General features: G+C 34.1%; 1 protein-coding gene across 2 annotated transcripts in view; it reads right to left on the reverse strand.

Moving 5' to 3' along the window:
- Nucleotides 1-602: 602 nt before the first annotated feature.
- AP3S1 (adaptor related protein complex 3 subunit sigma 1) overlaps nt 603-16,944 on the reverse strand; it is a 29,307-nt gene continuing 12,965 nt past the window's right edge. The window contains exons 4-7 of one of the 2 annotated variants that reach the window (XM_012577817.5): nt 16,277-16,348; nt 11,069-11,176; nt 8,065-8,106; nt 603-1,911 (exon numbers count right to left, since the gene is read on the reverse strand). In XM_012577817.5, the coding sequence (XP_012433271.3) occupies nt 8,071-8,106; nt 11,069-11,176; nt 16,277-16,348 (216 nt within the window). In that variant the 3' untranslated portion in view covers nt 603-1,911; nt 8,065-8,070. The remainder of the gene's footprint in view (nt 1,912-8,064; nt 8,107-11,068; nt 11,177-16,276; nt 16,349-16,944) is intronic. The other variant, XM_002190057.6, reaches the window with a different exon arrangement.

The following is a 16,944-nucleotide window of genomic DNA, read 5'->3' on the forward strand; positions in this document are numbered from 1 at the left end:
ACCTGGCCGCATGTTTTATTCTCTTCATTTATTTGGTCAAAATGATAAAGAGGTAGTTAATTACTTAAATTCAGTCTGAAATTTTTGAAAGCCTCAAACTAAGAAAGTTCACTTGGAAGAATAAATATTCTTTTTGAGAGGTTGGGAGAGAGCCATTCTGTTTTCAAAAGCATTTTTTAAATGGTATATATCAGTCGATGTTTACTAAATGTAATATGAAGAATATACATGAAGTCATTGTTTTGTTCTCCCCCCACCCCCACCGTAAGAAATACATTAAAATTCCTTGGATCATATCAGATTTTTTAACATCAGAAGTAATTTCCCTTTTTTTTTTCTATCTTGCAAATGCTCCCAAAAGTTAAGTTACTGTTGATCAAACAGTAAATGTGATGTGCTTCAAAGTTTATCCTACAGACTATGTCTTACTATTCAACTGAAAGGAATACAATACTTAGTTTACATCACATCCAAATCCCTGAAGTAATGCAGGACTCTCAGACTAGCCCTGAAATCTGTGGTTCTTGATGCAGTATTATTGCATTTTCATACACAGTATGAACTAAATACTTTTTCGAAGGAAAAAAAAGACTTTGCAGGAGTTCTTAAAATATCCCAATTATATTTTTATTATTCATTAAAACAGACTTGTACATCACACAGAGCTTAAGAGCATGATTATAAAAAACAATCACTATCCCCCTTTTATGTTTTTTTAAAATCAAAGAAGAATTTAAGAGCTGAGCAACTTACGCAGAGGTGATAGCACTTAGATTTCTCTGAGATCTTGACAATACCATGTGTCTCATAAATCTAATTCTCAAAGTAGAGAATCACAAATGTCATCAGGCACAGAGGCCCTATTAAAGTATCCCCAGTTATCTTTCCAGAGTGCCTTTCTTTATCACATTATTTCATAGACTGTCATGTACAGGTTTGAGCTGCCCACGTATAGTGTCCTCAGCCCATTCTGTGCTTCTCACAAAATACAGCAATCATAGGGCCCATTTTCCCCCAAAACAAAATCAGACCATCAGTAAAAGTCTATCAGATTGTGTAAGTATCAACATGTATATGTAAACAAATGTAATCAGATCTTCGGTAAATCAGTTTTCTCCTTCAGTATAATAATGAACAGCTTTTGTGAGAAATGTAAAGAGCCAGTCATGTTCAGCACAATACCCCTGTGTAAGCCCTTCAGAGATTAAACTACAACATCAATTCTGCTACAACAGTATTTATATATAGTCAATTGGCTCCATGAATAGGAAATAACATGGTTTATTGCAAACAGTAGACTTCAAAAAACAGGTATTTGAAAGTCCAGTTTGTTATGATTTTATTTAAACAAAACATGAATTAAATGTTTTCATGCAGTATTTGCACTTAAATCTTAAATAATCATGACAAACAGAACTAGTTAAAGAATGCACTAATTATAGACTTTGGTGAATATACAAAAAACCTCAGCATTATACGTTATACAAATTAAAGAACATTTTAAATACTTCCCCAAAATACTGCAGCAGCTGAGACACAGTGATATGCCTTGCAAAGGCATAGGAATGTAATTTAGAAATCACACGGGAACTACCCCTTTCCTTTAATTTCACAAAGAAGACAAAAGCAACATTCAACTCCACACACTGATTTTTCAGGTTATGTCTATGTAGTACCTTGAGTTTTATCCAAACAGTAAAAGGTAGACATGTTTATTTAGTAAACAATTATGCAGTAAATCTCTATTATATTTCTTCCTTGGTATTACCTGGAGTAGCCATGTTATTTAAAAGTGGGCAGGTTTGGTACTTTTATACTGATGTCACCAATATTAATATTTCTTGGGATCTCTGGCAGATTCATATTCTTTACAGCTGAAACAGCCCGGGCTGGAGCTCCTGCTAAACCAGCCTGCATATAAAGTGAGGAAAAATGCAAGTCAGGCAAAGTCAGTTACAGGAAGATTCACCAGAAATCTACACAGACAACTAACTTTTCAAGTATTTCCATGATTACACAATTAGAAAAACCACATGGTAATTGTGTTTGGAATGAAATGGGTTACTTGGAAATATTAAATCAGAAAGAGAAAACAGTTCACATATTCCTTTTTATATGGTAAAACATGTAATGTCAACTGGATGGAAAAGTATGGGAGGAAGGAACAGGAGGCTTATCCAAGCACATGTAATGTGCACATTACAGAACAGACAGTTTCAAGGTGTTGGGTGTCCAGTGTGCTGCCTTTGCTCTTACCTATTCTAAAAGTTCAAGTGGTTCACACTTGACTAGCATTGGTTACAGGTTCAGAATAAGTAACCTCAAAATAACAAGGTGCTGAATGTCAGTCAAATCAATGAACACACATACATCACACACAGACGTGTGTGTGTATATGTATACACATATACAAAAATACATATATATGTACACACAGAGGTATTCCAAAGTGGCTTAGACTAAGATGAAAAGGATAAACACCTTGCATTTGTGGTTGATGAAGAGCATGCAGACAGATTATTTCTCCAGACAAACTAGAATAACCTGTTGTCCCACAGTAACTAAATTTACACCAACATATCTGCATCCCCTTGAGCATTACACAACCACACAGTTATGCTAAATTAAACTATTAAATTAAATAGCAACTATTTTTTATTAAAGTTCTCTACTGCATGCATTGTCTTTGCATACAAAACTAGAGCCTTTCTGTATAAACATGCAAGTTTTAATAAAGAAGTACTGACTTCCATTAGTTATGTTTTTAGTTAAAGTAGCTGCCAAGTTCGGACTCTGAGGTATATTATGAAATGCTAACAATTTACAGCTCAGACACCTGAAGACATACCAAAAATCATCTTCCCCTATTGCTTCTGAAAACACCTATTCAAAACCTTGCTATTTTAAGGACTAATAAAACAAGAGTGGTAAGTGTTACTACTATATTTGATGTTGTGAAAAAAAACATTTTATTAATTTTAAGTATGGAAATATTGCTCCTAAAAGTTTAGATTCTCTATGTAATTTAGAATTTGTACTGTGGTTTTACTTCAGGCTTGCCACAAAAGTGTAATAAAAATTTATTTTTGCAAGGAAATAAAAAATCATGGAAGATTTTTGTAAGAAGGGCTCTTATTACCAGAAAAAGACATCATATTCCAAATTCCCTGAATATGTAAAAAGAATTAACCTTTATGTTGATGTTTTAAAAGTAAGATTAAAAATATTCAAAAACAATAAATTCACAGTGTGATTTTCAGAACTACCAGTTTTAGACTGTGGCATCTTACAAGTCCAGTAAAAAGGAGCAATCCACAAGAAACCAAGCAAGATGCTAGGAAGTGGTTTTAAAAAAAAGACTAAATCTGTTGAAATGGAAGATCTTTAACTTTAGGTTTGTCAAAGACTGAAGAAACCAGCCTGTCTGCATACAAAGTATTTCTGAACAAGAAATACAGAAAATGAAAGTAGAAAAATTTGAGAAAGTGGTGTCATATTTGATTATTAAAAAGCATTGGTACATGACTACAACTCAAACTATAACCTTTTGAGATTCTTGGTTTTCACTGAAATTCATTGCAAGTGCAGGGTAAAATTACTGAGGAGTACACCTGAATTCCACAGTGTCCACCTGGTCTACTGCACAAAAGGAGACAGACACCCAACACACTCATCAAATAACAACTCTACTTTTTGAAGGCTATGAAAAAAATGTATTTTCTTCCTTCTACTACTCTCTTATAAAAAATAAAGTCAATTCAACATAAGATTTTCACTTAAAATCCTACCTACTGTTCTTCCTTCTCCTCTTAAAAACATGACCCAAGTCAAAATAAAACAAATTGAAATTTCTCATTCTGAACTAACCCTTTCTGTGGAAAGAGTAAAGCATCATAAATCCCTAGATTTTAGTCATGGGATGATTCCCAGAAGAAGAAACAGAGACCAGAAAGCCCTAAGTCATCTACTAACAATATCTTCCCTGTCAAACCCTCCTATGTGAAACATGGTAAGGTTGGGAAAAGCATGTGGGGGCAGAGAAGATAGCTCAGAAAACTGCCATCTCTGATGTCATCAAATTTGCTCTCATTTTGGCCCTGACATAACCCAAATTATCAGTTCTCAGAAATACAGGCTAAGTAAAACTGAAAAGGTGCAAAAAAGTATGTTGAAACACTCTTTTTCTTTCATTTTCCTTAACATCACCAAATCTATGAGGTCATTCACTTCATTCACTACTGCCCTTTCAAAAGCAGTATTTTCTTCAAGGGGAAAACCTGGACCTAACACTAGCAATATTAAGAAATGCAAGTATCCAAAATCTGTATTCCTGAATCTGCAATAAGTTAAAGGAGCAGTATTAGACCTTGCAATTTCTTTCTATTTATTAAAAAACAGTGCAGAAGGAATGAAGATGCCCAACACTGTCCTGTTAGATCTGAGAACTTGGAAATACTAATTTTAAATCAAGAGGTAACTTCCAGTGAAATCTTATTGGATAAAACAGTAAATGCTTTTAATCCTCTAAATTCTATTTGCAGTAATGGAAGAAAAATTCATTAAGCAAAATGGGGCAATGTAAACTGTTTTCCATAGAGAAGATGAAAATACTAATTAAAAGCAATGATTATACAATCTATAACTGAAACAACAGGAAACCAGGAAAATATAGTAAGCAATGACATGGTAGCACATGGCTGGCAATTCAAAGGACAGGTGCCTTCTGGGTGACTTGGATGGAGATTCTTTACCCTAATTTAATGAAGTTATTTATTCTTAATGGACAAATAACATTTTTAGTATAACTGGTTATTATTTTCACCTACCTGCTGCTATCCTCTTTTATACAGACTTACAGTCCCTGCCTCCCGCCCAATGGCATGGGATACAATGGAGACACAATTAAGAATTATTAAAAATACCACAATTGACACGATCACTGCCCTTCCACCCCTCTACACAGTCACAACTTCCAACAGTCATGTTTCAGGAGGACCATTCTGGATCAATATCAGTGAAGATCCCTGACAAAACTGCTGTGATCTTTTTTTGACAGCGAGATTATCTTTCCCTATCAGATGCTGGAGTAGAGATTTTCAAACTATTACATTCTCTCCTCCTGTTGTAATTCTCTGTATTAAGTGAATTTGTAGACTAGTGACTAGTGGATACATAAAATGCACAGTAGAATGCTATTTAGCACAATTAATGTCCACCCTATCAAGAACAATACAGTTACACAGTATTTCTAAGAGATAGCAAACAGCTCATAAAAAATGTCTAATGGATAAAATGACTGGAAAGCCCTTGAACTCCCAAGCTGGGTAACGAATACAATTCAAATGATTGTACACAGTCCTTTTATTTCTTTTACAGGAAGTGAACTGCATTTGCAAACACAAAAGTACAACAAGTAAGCACTTTCAGCCCCATGTGCTTTTGAGGCATTTTCTAGAGACACCTGACTAATACAGTTTCCACTGTAATACTGAACTCAACAAGTTTCACCTGCCTTTTTTATGATGTAATTCAGCAGGTAAGTTGGTGATGTGCAAAGAAAAAACTGCTCCACTTGAAAAAACAAACATGTAGCAAGCTTCAAACATGCAGTGAATCATGAATTGTCTGTCACAGCAAGCAAATGACTGAAGCAAGTGAAACTAAAAATTCTTAAGACATAATTAATGCAATTTCAGAAAGACAATATGAATTGCATACAGTTGGTATAACAATAAGCCAATACAACACAGTTTTGCTGCAGCTTCTTTGTACTCTCAATTTCATTTGTTAAGGATGTGCTTTAATGCTGACATGCTGCATATTAAAATTTTAGGTTCCATTATTGCAAAAAAAAAAAGCTTGTAAACATGTTCATATACTTTTAAAGAGCAATACAATATATAAAAAAGAAGACACTATTTCACAGATTGAAATAGATACATTTAATAACAGGATTTTTACTCTACTGATCCTAATCTATCAAGTGAGAAATATAAGCTGTCATTAATTTACTTAGGTCATTATTAATCACTATAGGAATCAATTTTCTTTGTTCTTATCATCATCCTTTCTTAGAATTCTCAAATGGTAACTTCATATCAAAGAGATCCCAGCAACCTCATTTTACTCTTTAAAAAGAAATTCAGATAATTGGGTAAAGTATTGCACATCACAAACATCGTTAATATGCATATACAAATAAAAATGTTCCAACTGTCATCCCAAATAATTCTACACAGAGCTAGCTAGCACTAAAATAAATATAAAAAAAAACACAGCCTACTGGAAAACAAAATAATGAAGGCTAACACTGCAAAATAAGTCACCCTTTTCCACATACTTCAGAGGTACTAGGACCTCTCTGCTGCTGCTGTTTCATAGCAATGTTTCTTTTCAGAACTTCAAAGCAGCAGGGATATGAAATCATGAAAGGATGCGATACATAATATAAAGGAATGATCATGTCCCCTGCTTATGAGGTTAAATAAATGAACGTAATTAGAGAAAAACCAAAATGAAGTCTGCAAGTATATCAAAATGAGGCCAAACAGATAAGAAGACTTAAGACATACTCTTAGAAATTTTAAGCACTTGAATCACAAAAAGAGTAATGGATGGGAATGATTAATTATTTCTTTGTTTGTTTTTCATTGCCAGACCCAAAAATAAAAACAGAGTATGTGTGAGCAGAACACAGAAACATAAAAATAGCTTTGCACAAAAAGAAACATAAAAACAAAAAAGAAACCAAACCAAAAATCTAAGATCAAGCTCCCTAGCGCTACCAATGAAATACAGACTGTATGTTACAAGTGCTAGTTAACATCTTAGGCAGACGAAGATACGTCCTTGATTTTCTTCATGTGCTGTAGCACACTTCAAATTCAGGTTAAAATGTTGTATGTTACCAAGAACTACTTTTAGCTAATGCTTTTACAACTCAGTGCTACTAAGTCCAATTGTGGAGTTATATTTGTTAAATCTCAATGGTATTGCAGTACACTATCTTAAGAAGATCACATAAAAAGTAAAGAGCAAAGCTATTAATATATTAAGTAAGTTTCAATTGCTTAGGATTCCACCTGTTTAAAATACCTGCAGTTTGAATACATAGAGACTTAAAACAAGTGGAAATTAATTTTCAAGTACTGCCATTAACACTGACTGATCATTCAAACTGTTGAGCTAAACTAAATGTTTCAAACAACAAATGGCAGCTGACATTGACCATAAACTGAACTTCAAACTTACAATTTCCTTCTCTTTTTAATGTTCTTTCTTAACATTCATGTTCCGGGACTGCAGTTACCAGGGTATCTTAGGGCAAAATCCAGACATTCAGATCATAATGACAGCAAATGTACATCTGAAGTTGAGTACATGCTGACAGCCCTTCTCATTTTATGTTCAACATACTTAAGGTGGGATGATCAACGCTAGAATTTCTACACCATCTTTACAAATTGCACTGATAAATTTATTCTCTCTATATGGTACTATTTCAGTTTGTTGGTTTTGGTGGTGGGATTTTTAATGTTTCATTCACCTGAAGCTTGTTCTGAAACTTCTTGCAAGCAGGTAAAAGTTCTTTGTTTTTATCTGGAAATACTAAACAGCAAAGCAAAAGACTTCATACTACTTATTTTAGATTATCAGGGACAAAATTCTCCCAACAAAGAAGTTATTTGTATTATGTCATCATATTGTGTTATCTGTGTGTTCATTTTTTATTTACATTAATTTCGCAGCATTTCTTGGCTAATATTCACACAAGTTCATAGTCCTTTGTTTCTTAACAATGATACAAAGAAAAGTTAAATTCTATAATGCAGGAAGAGAAATAAAAAAAAAATATGATGTTAATGAAAAGCTAGTAAAATACACTATAGCCAATAAAAAGATGAGGGAACTACAAGAAACTAGCACAAAAAGTAGGCTACAAGGACCAGTATGGGTATTTTTACACATAATTTTTGAGTCTGGCCTACGTAATTTATTGTCTTTGACATCATTTTGCTTTCCCTTTTAGTTAAAAGTACATTTTTTTCTATAAGTCAGCAATACCTTTGTCTACCTGTCCTGTCTGGGAGACTGAAAGATAAAGGTCTGTAAGAGAGAAGAATGGAAAGAGCCAGAAAAGATCAGGAGGTTCAGAAAAAATGAGGCCCAGCTTTAAAATCTAAATCATATGCAGTTGAACACTCCAAATAGAGAAGATGTAGCCCAGGTTTACCTACAATACTACCAGAAGCTCAGAATAAAATCCCAATGACCCCTCTCCCAAAGAGTTCCCTCCCTTTATCACAATGATTCTTTGGCTTTAGGATTGATGAGAACCCCATTCACAGATTAACACTAAACTGAAAAGCAGGGAAATGCATATAAGACAACATTTCTCAGGGTACAAATAGTTTTTTTTATAGCCCATCCAAACAATATTAGCTGAATCACAAATCAAAGCTAGAGACTCCCTTATATTAATTAATTAATTAAAAGTTTAATTAATCTCTGTTGAAAATATTCACAAATTACTCAAGCTGATAACTTTGCTCAAATATATGTGAAATTAACAAATACATTCAGTCTTTTTCACTAAATTCTAACTGAAAGCCTGTTTAGAGGCCTAGTGCATAACTAAACAAATACCTGATGTTAAATAGCTAAATTCTGTGCATTACCGAAAGCCAGATGGGCACCATAAAAACTGAAGTATTTCTGAAAATGTAACCTAGTTACAGCTTTATTAGTTTCATCATTTCAGCTATAAAGGAAAAGGCAATTTACCCTAAAAATAGCTGCTTTGTAAATGCAAGAGGTATGATGGTGGTCTAAGAGCCAAAGGGACTAAAGCTGTGGGGCACAGGTGGCACTCCTCTAAACTATTGACTACAATCAGTACTAATTTCTCAATTTTATTTTCTTTAATTAAAGAAAAATTAAAGAAGATTCACTAGTTTTGATTTCTTAGTGACCAGCATTCAAAATTTATAAAGTTATTACTTATTTTGATTCCCATGGAGTTGCTTGTGTCTTGAAAATATGTGTTCAGGAAAGACATATTCGAAGATTTAAAATCTTGATCAAAAATACAAACGGAAAAGAAACAGCAATCAGGAATTTTCTGTAGATATACATGAACAAATGATTAATGATCTAAGGAAATAACTATCGGGTATTGTGATGTATCTCAGCATTACAGTAACTGTTAAATTTGAAAAGAAATAGTAACTGAAATAAGGAAAAAGAAAGTATTTGTGGTGAGCAGATTGTGTAATGTTCTGCTTCATCCCAGCCACCAAGTGTTTGAATTGATCACTGCTACTTCTTTACCTTCTATAATATATTACTGAATGTGAAGGAATAAGTTCCTCTTGCTTTGTATATATTTCAAGTCATATGTGGTTTTTTTCAGATCGTCTACAGTCTACTTTTATATTAAAAGCTCTTAAAAGAAAGAATGACTTGTTGATGAATAATGGAATACAGCAAGTATTGCAGCTGGTTGTGCTGAATCGATGTGTTTCAGAAGACCAGTCAGAGATTGGTCTACAGTTGATTTGGTAACAGAATTTACAGAATTAAATGCTTTCAGATACAAGCAATATGTACATAATACATGGTAGAACACACCTGCTGATCAAGCTCAGCTTTTGGGAACACAGCTACTTTTTTATCAAATAAGGAAAAATGTATGTATACAAAAGTTATTCAAATATAATAAAAATTATGAAAATAACTCCAAATATTAATCTCTGTGATCACTGTTTCATTCTTAGTGTGAGAAAAACATTAAAATGAACACTTTGGATATGCTCAAAATCTACTATAGAATCCTTTCAGATGCATACTCTGATGTACTGTGTCATATCATACCTAGCTTTTTCTTATTTCTCACATATTGTTGTCCTGTTCTTGGATATCGTTTGGAAGTTGCGCAAAACAAATATTTAAATGTATTAAAAAAACTTGAGGTGGCACAGCTTCTGAGACTGCAGAATCAGAACAACAGTAGACATTGTACCACAAAAAAAAAAAAGCTGAAAAATTAATTTTTCTCTTTACTGCACTTCAGTTAGAACTAAGAAGTTCTCTGGGTCCTCTCCTAAAGTGCCATTTAGTTCATATTTATGCCACCTCCAAGATTTCAGTCTGCTCAGCTGACTTCAACTTTAGAAAGTCTTCAACTCAAGCAAAGGCTTGTTTAGGAACTTGGATATTACTGCTTTGTGAATTCCTCTGTGGAATTACTTTCATCATGTAGAATCCAGCACAGACTTAGCAAAGATATATTAGCAGTATTTTGGCCTACAAGGCACCAATGGTGACGTTAATGGGACAGTAAAGTTCTGTATCAAAGATAAAGTAATTCTAAGATCCTTTCTCAAGCCAAATGTCTTTCCTAAACACAAATTAAACAATTGTTGAATTGAAAAAAGATTCCCAAAACTCTTGTGTGATCCCTCACTCAACCCATTATGGACAAATACCAAATATAATTTTCTCACTCACTGAAGACCAAAGGTTCAGATTATCAAAATTGCAGAATTCATATTTACTTTGAAGTGTCTAAAACTGGGCTTTAAAGTCTATCTAGTCCACTTCAATCCAATTTATTTCCTTGTATTGCAGTATTACTGCTGTTATTTATTTCAGGTGCTTAGAAGCACACTATCAAACAGGAATACGTAGTCTTTGAAGACATACTTTGTTTCTTTATCTAATTTCATTTAAGTGCTGAAGTCACTAGTTCAGCATAACAAGTAGGCTGGAACTAAAAGGTTTTATACAACAGAAACTTGGAGAACTACAGAAGTATCTTAATAGCAATGGTGCACAATGCGATTAGGTAAAAGCAAAATCTAACCAGCAGCAATAAACAGTTTGTTACTTCTGATGAAAGGTACAATACCCTGAGATACACTGCAGATTTTTGGCACTATAAGCAGGCAGCTTACACTATTTAGTTTTCTATGAAGGACTAAGAGCATCATATACCATGCATTTACTACAACCCTGTTTTTAGTTTAGAAACTACACAAATCAAAGCTACACAGTGCATCACTCTTACCTCAGATTTCTCCAGTTTATTTTGAGCATCAATCTGAGTGACAATTTCATTCATATTGGTCTCCAAAACCATTCCACCCATGACCATTTCAGCCAATATATTATGGACCTAAAAGAAGCCAAAGGAGAATTTAAAAATGCAAAATATTCTACATACAATCTGGAAAAAATGTCTAGGTACCTCAATACAGTGAAATACATATTATGTAAGTTATTGTTACTGTTCTTAATTAATGTTAGCATTTAATCTAAAGCCAGTTGGAAACAAAGCTCATAATTTCATGTTCATTTCTGAAGTATCTTTGTTCACAGCTCTATTACAAACGCATATGCTATACCACTTATCAACACTAAGAAACTTTCACACTCCTCTTTCTTTGTTCCCATTTTCCATCGCATTATTAGAGTTTGAGTTAACATCAACAGCAATAACACCTCTAGGAAGCAGATCCTACAAGACTAAACACATTGCTCACAAGTAGATGTGCAAACACTCCTCTGGTCTACACTTGAGAAGGAAGAGACACTGATGCTCACCTATCACAGATTCCAAGATTTGGCTGAGAAGTATAACTGACATTCCTGAGACACCTGATAAATATGGAGTCTTCAGTATCTACAGCTAAGACTGACAGCTAAGACTCAAACTGCAGGAGCACATAAACCATAAGCAAATGTCCCAGCCAGGGACACTACTGAAATGGGTATGTTTGAATATCTTTCTTCCCTACAGCCCTGACTTGAGAATGAAAGCCTTGGTTCACGAATCATTACTTCACAGTCTGCACTCAAACCGTATTAAAGACATGGTTTAGGTCTTTTTCGTTTTTAAAAGGCATCCTTCTGCACACTTACTTGTAAAAATCCAGGGTTACCGTGTAATGCACAGTATTTTAATCCTCTATTAGTATTTAAATCTGAGGACAAGGAGTGTTTTTCTACTTTTAAGAAATACACATATACAATCTCATATCTCAAAAGTATAATTCTAACTACTATTTTGGACATTCTCCCAGTTTCCTAATGGATCAAGGATAGAAATCAAATAATCTGGAGGTAGTACATCAAAAACCAACACAGTTCTTGGTTTTGTACCATACCTAAAGAAGATTTAATTTGTTTCCCTGTTAAATTTTAAGTGTATTTCTGAAAAAAATTATAATTAATGTATCTAGAGAGGCTGAAAACAGTTCCTCTTCAGGTCCCTTTGGGTTGTTCCAAAACCTTTCTTTTTATATACTTCTTACTCCTTTGCCTCCAGTCTCTAGAACATTTAACTTCTTCCTCAATGCAAACCACCATAGTACCTTGGGTCATGCTTCTTACCTTTCTCTGCATTTTTTCCTATTTTCAGAGTGCAATAATGAAGTCTAACACACAGTATTTAAAAATGTTCAAAGCATAGATGGCTTTGAAAAAGCTTAACTATTTTGTCTTGCCCCACTTTTCTTCTAAAGGGATGGCTTTCTAAATAACAGCATTTAATTAATTTTATTTGATAATCTCCATAGGAAAGGAAATCAGAGCTTTGACTAATAAAGTTACATAACTCTCATAATCCATTGACTCCCTCCTCTTAAATGTATTTTTGCTCATATGCAAGCAGCAGCAAGATAAAAATAAACAATAACTGGTTTTTCTTTTCAAATTAAAGTTCATTGCAAATACATATTAAATGTACAAATACACATGATTGTCTTTATCTTTTCTTATTTAAAAAATCACTAATTATTTTTGCTAAGAAACAGTGACAACAAAAACATCTTAAAGAAAATGCATTAAGAGGAAATGAAGTGCAAGAGACTTCAATAGTGTATTCAAAATAGTATTTAAGTGAAAGACTGAGGACACAACAAACAGACATCTTATATTCCAAAAGGGATCTGACTGTCAAAAACACCAACTTTTTAAAATTTGAAATTGCTGATTTGTAATAAAAATGTTGAAGTGTTTTTACAAAAATCAAGAGTGCTTCCTATTTATGTTTGATGCACTCTCTAAAAGTATGAATGCATATTCTAAAGAAGAAGGAATTTATGAAGAAAAAACTCTCTCAGGAAAATTTGGCAGAACACATTTTCTTGTCTTCAAGAAATTTGATTCTGGATGGTTCACTCATCTGGTTAGATAATAAACTCTTGCAAGAGATCATGATACTCCCAGAGATAGTTCAATAGGTGCCAAAAACTAATGAAAAAACCAAAGTGTTCCCTTACATCCCTAGCTGAATGTATTCTATTATTTTAGTTGTATAATAGCTTTCAGTGGTGTCTTTTTCATCGGAAAGCATTAGGCTCTTGGATTCAGTGTGGGAATCAGTGCAGGATTGAAATAAAGCTGCCCCTCCTCCTCTCAAGATGTGAAAATTTCTTGCTCCAGCTACAGCAAGTTTTTTGGCTGCTTGTAATACAGATGAAGAGAAGCAAATTCTCTCCTGTACGAACTGCACACCCCAACACCCCAAGTCCTCATCTGCTGCAGCACATTAGAAACACTCATTCCCATCTATATTCCATTCTCTAAATGAATTTATCATATTCTATCAATATCCTTAAATAAGCATCTGTCTTAGCTCCAGGTTACTCTAAGTCACTGCAGAATCCTGTACAATTATAAACACAATTATGCTGATGAGCATAAACATTTCCTTACAGAAATACCACATAAAATTTAACTAAGGAGGCAACAGCTGTTGAGATTACACAGTTTAACTGTTCTACATGCCATGCCATCTTTTTACAAGAAAAAAATGTTGGTTTAGGCAGCTTTCACAAGAGAAGTGCAAGAAAGCAACCTCCCACAGCTCCATCAAAAACTGAAGACACAGAGTAACCCTCATTAAAATAACTTAACCAATCCTCACTTTTCTCAATATCAGACCACTCAAAATACATACATTTTAAAGATTTCACCCCAAACAGCACCCACACGTAAGTAAGACTGTCTAGATCAAACAGGAGCAGCTGCTATTTTTCCCTTTTCTGCACTTGAAATATATTAACAAGAAAGAGAAAGTTAATGCATTAGTTCTGAAGGCTCGGAGCATTATGCTTTTTGACATGTTGACCATATCAGCAGTTTAAAGACAATTTAACACTCTCATTTAATTCTCACAGATACATCTTCCCATTTTCTTCTCTGACCTCTAAGAATACTGATGAACTTAAACTGGATGGGGGAAAGAAAGGAAGAATGGAGGTGACATCAAATTAGTTACAGTTGCCCAACTAATGCTACTGGTACAGTTGGCGGCAGCCTTGCCCTACTGCAGAAGTTCATGTCTCTATATTGAATTATTTTGTTCATTTACACTTAAGTTAAAAATTACTGCACTGGTTAATATCATGTTCAGAGTTTTTTAACTCAAGGTTTCACCAGCCTTTATTGTGAAACTGTAGTATTTTTACTAACGTATCTAACTAGTATAGTTTAGGGTTCCCATTTTCCTGAGTTTGAAAATTCTGGTCTAAACGTTTAATGGGATTCTCAGGCAGATTTTTAGGTTTTTAGTAAATCAAACAAAACAGTTAAATTCTAGTCTCCATTTGATATGTCATTTTCGAGAAGAAATATCATCTCACAGCCAATACAAAGTAAAATACTCTTCAAAAAATTTACCATTTTGAAGCCCCTAAGTTTTCTACATATTATCAGAAATATCTTGTCTATGAAGTTATGTTTTTCAATATTCTTTAATGAAACATGCTACAGAGCAACATCTTGGAGTACATCTCAGCCAGAGATCAAACTCCTTCCCACAAATTGACTGCAGCACTTTTGTCCTTTAAGCTCAGAAGCCAATATGTAAACACTCAAACCCTTTTGTACTTTAATCTGTCATTTGGAAATATCCCACATGTTCCAGTAATGGAAATTACTAGAAAACCTAATGCCTTTTCATGACCTAAGTATGGTTAAACACGCACTCTAGGTAATCTGCATTTCACTGTCTGGTAAAGGTGCAAGTATTTGTTCCAAAAGAACTTCCTGATTTTGAAACAAACTGAGTCATTTGAAATATTTCTTTCAGATACCTAACTTGGTATTATTTTCAGTCTGTTTTTTCTATCTTACTTTCCTTTGACATCTTTTGCTGTTAATGCAGAAAGAAATTCACAGATAGGGAAAGGTGACTGCACAGAAATCAACAGCAGACACAAAATGCAACTGAAGGAATAAATTCTGTATATTAAATTCTTGGCATTTTGGGTATTACACCAAGAAATGCCAAAGTCCTTTTAAATGAAATGTGACTGTAAGAGCATTTCTCTAAACTAGATTAGTAAGTACAATACTTGTTTCTTATAGCTGGGAATATTCAAACAACATTGTTTCTAAATGTCTGAAAAAAGACTAAGTCCTAAGTCCGTTTGAGATTTTAAACAGAAAAGATCCACACAGCATTTAAATTACATAATCACAGCATATGAAATGCACCTTCCAAGCCTAACTGGAAAACACATTAATAACTTCAGTTCTGAGTTATATAAAATGTAGCCATAAACAAAATACAACACATTATTTCTGGAAGCGCTACCTACTCTAAGAATATTCAGATGTCTTAAATTTTACAATTTTATGTGCAGTATTATTATGTAAATCTCCTGTATTACTTTATTGTTCCTCAGAAAGGCATGTTCCATTGCTGCTTCAAGGAATAAAAATAATATTTTAGCAGAAACAGTCTAGATTTCACTGATAATTAATTAACAGAATCAAGGAACCAGTAAGGTTGGAAAAGACCTCCAAGATCCTCAGGTCCAACCTCTGACCAAACACCACAACGTCAATTAAGCCATAGCACTAAGTGCCATGTCCACTTATTTCTTGAACACTTCTAGTTATGGTGTCTCCATCACTTCCTCAGGCAGTCTGCCTCAATGCCTGACAACTCTTTCAGGGAAGAAGTATTTCAGCTTGAGGCCATCTCCTCTTGTCTGTCCATGGTTACCTGGGAGAAGAGACCAACCCTCATCCTGTTACAACCTCCCTTCAGGTGGTTGCAGAGGGCAGCATGAATCCCCCGAACCTCCTCCTCTCCAGCCTGAACACCTCCTGCTCCCTCAGCCACACTTCACGTGACTTACTCTCTAGACCCTTCACCAGCTTTGTTACCCTTCCCTGGAAAGTAAGGCAGAGTTTAATAACAAGTATCAGCAGAACCAAACATTTTACTTGGTAAAAATATTACAGAATGTCATCACAGTACCTTGTCTACATGGAAGATTAAATCCAGCTCACAGACATTTTCAAAACATTTGTCTAGTGTTTCCACAAATACCTGCAAAAAGGGGAAAAAAGCACCAAAGGTCAATCTAACAAAAACTCTACAGGTCCATTAGGTGTAAGGTTTGAGAAAAGCAAATAGAGAAATTAAACACTGGTCAGATCTTAAGGCATTAAAGGCATCTACAGAAATTATGTTGTTAACATTATGTCAAAAGTATGTTATCTACGTAGAGGGCAAAACTGTATGCAGATGCCAACTTAGGTTAAAATTCTGTATGAAGTCACACTGTTTTAAAAAACAGATATATATTGAAAAACCAGTAATATAACCTACACTCTAATTTTCTCAGTTGTAATTCAAAGTACTCCTTCCCATTTCAATATAACTCCATTATGAAGCAAAGAAAGCCAACTTTTCCCATCACTATTTTTCATAATTACTGCATTGCAGACATCTCCTATTTAACCAGACTCTTAACTTTGCTGTTAACTGTCAGCATCACTCCTGCCAGCAGCAGTACAGTACAGACCTACTGAATCCAGGATGAAAAAGGCGTCTGTCTGTCACACCTCCTGATCCTGTCAGGCATATTACCATATAAATTCAGAAAAGTTTGTAGCAGTTTACACAGAGGCAAATAAATATTT

This window comes from Taeniopygia guttata, chromosome Z (assembly GCF_048771995.1).
Source record: "Taeniopygia guttata chromosome Z, bTaeGut7.mat, whole genome shotgun sequence".
Classification (NCBI taxonomy): domain Eukaryota; kingdom Metazoa; phylum Chordata; class Aves; order Passeriformes; family Estrildidae; genus Taeniopygia; species Taeniopygia guttata.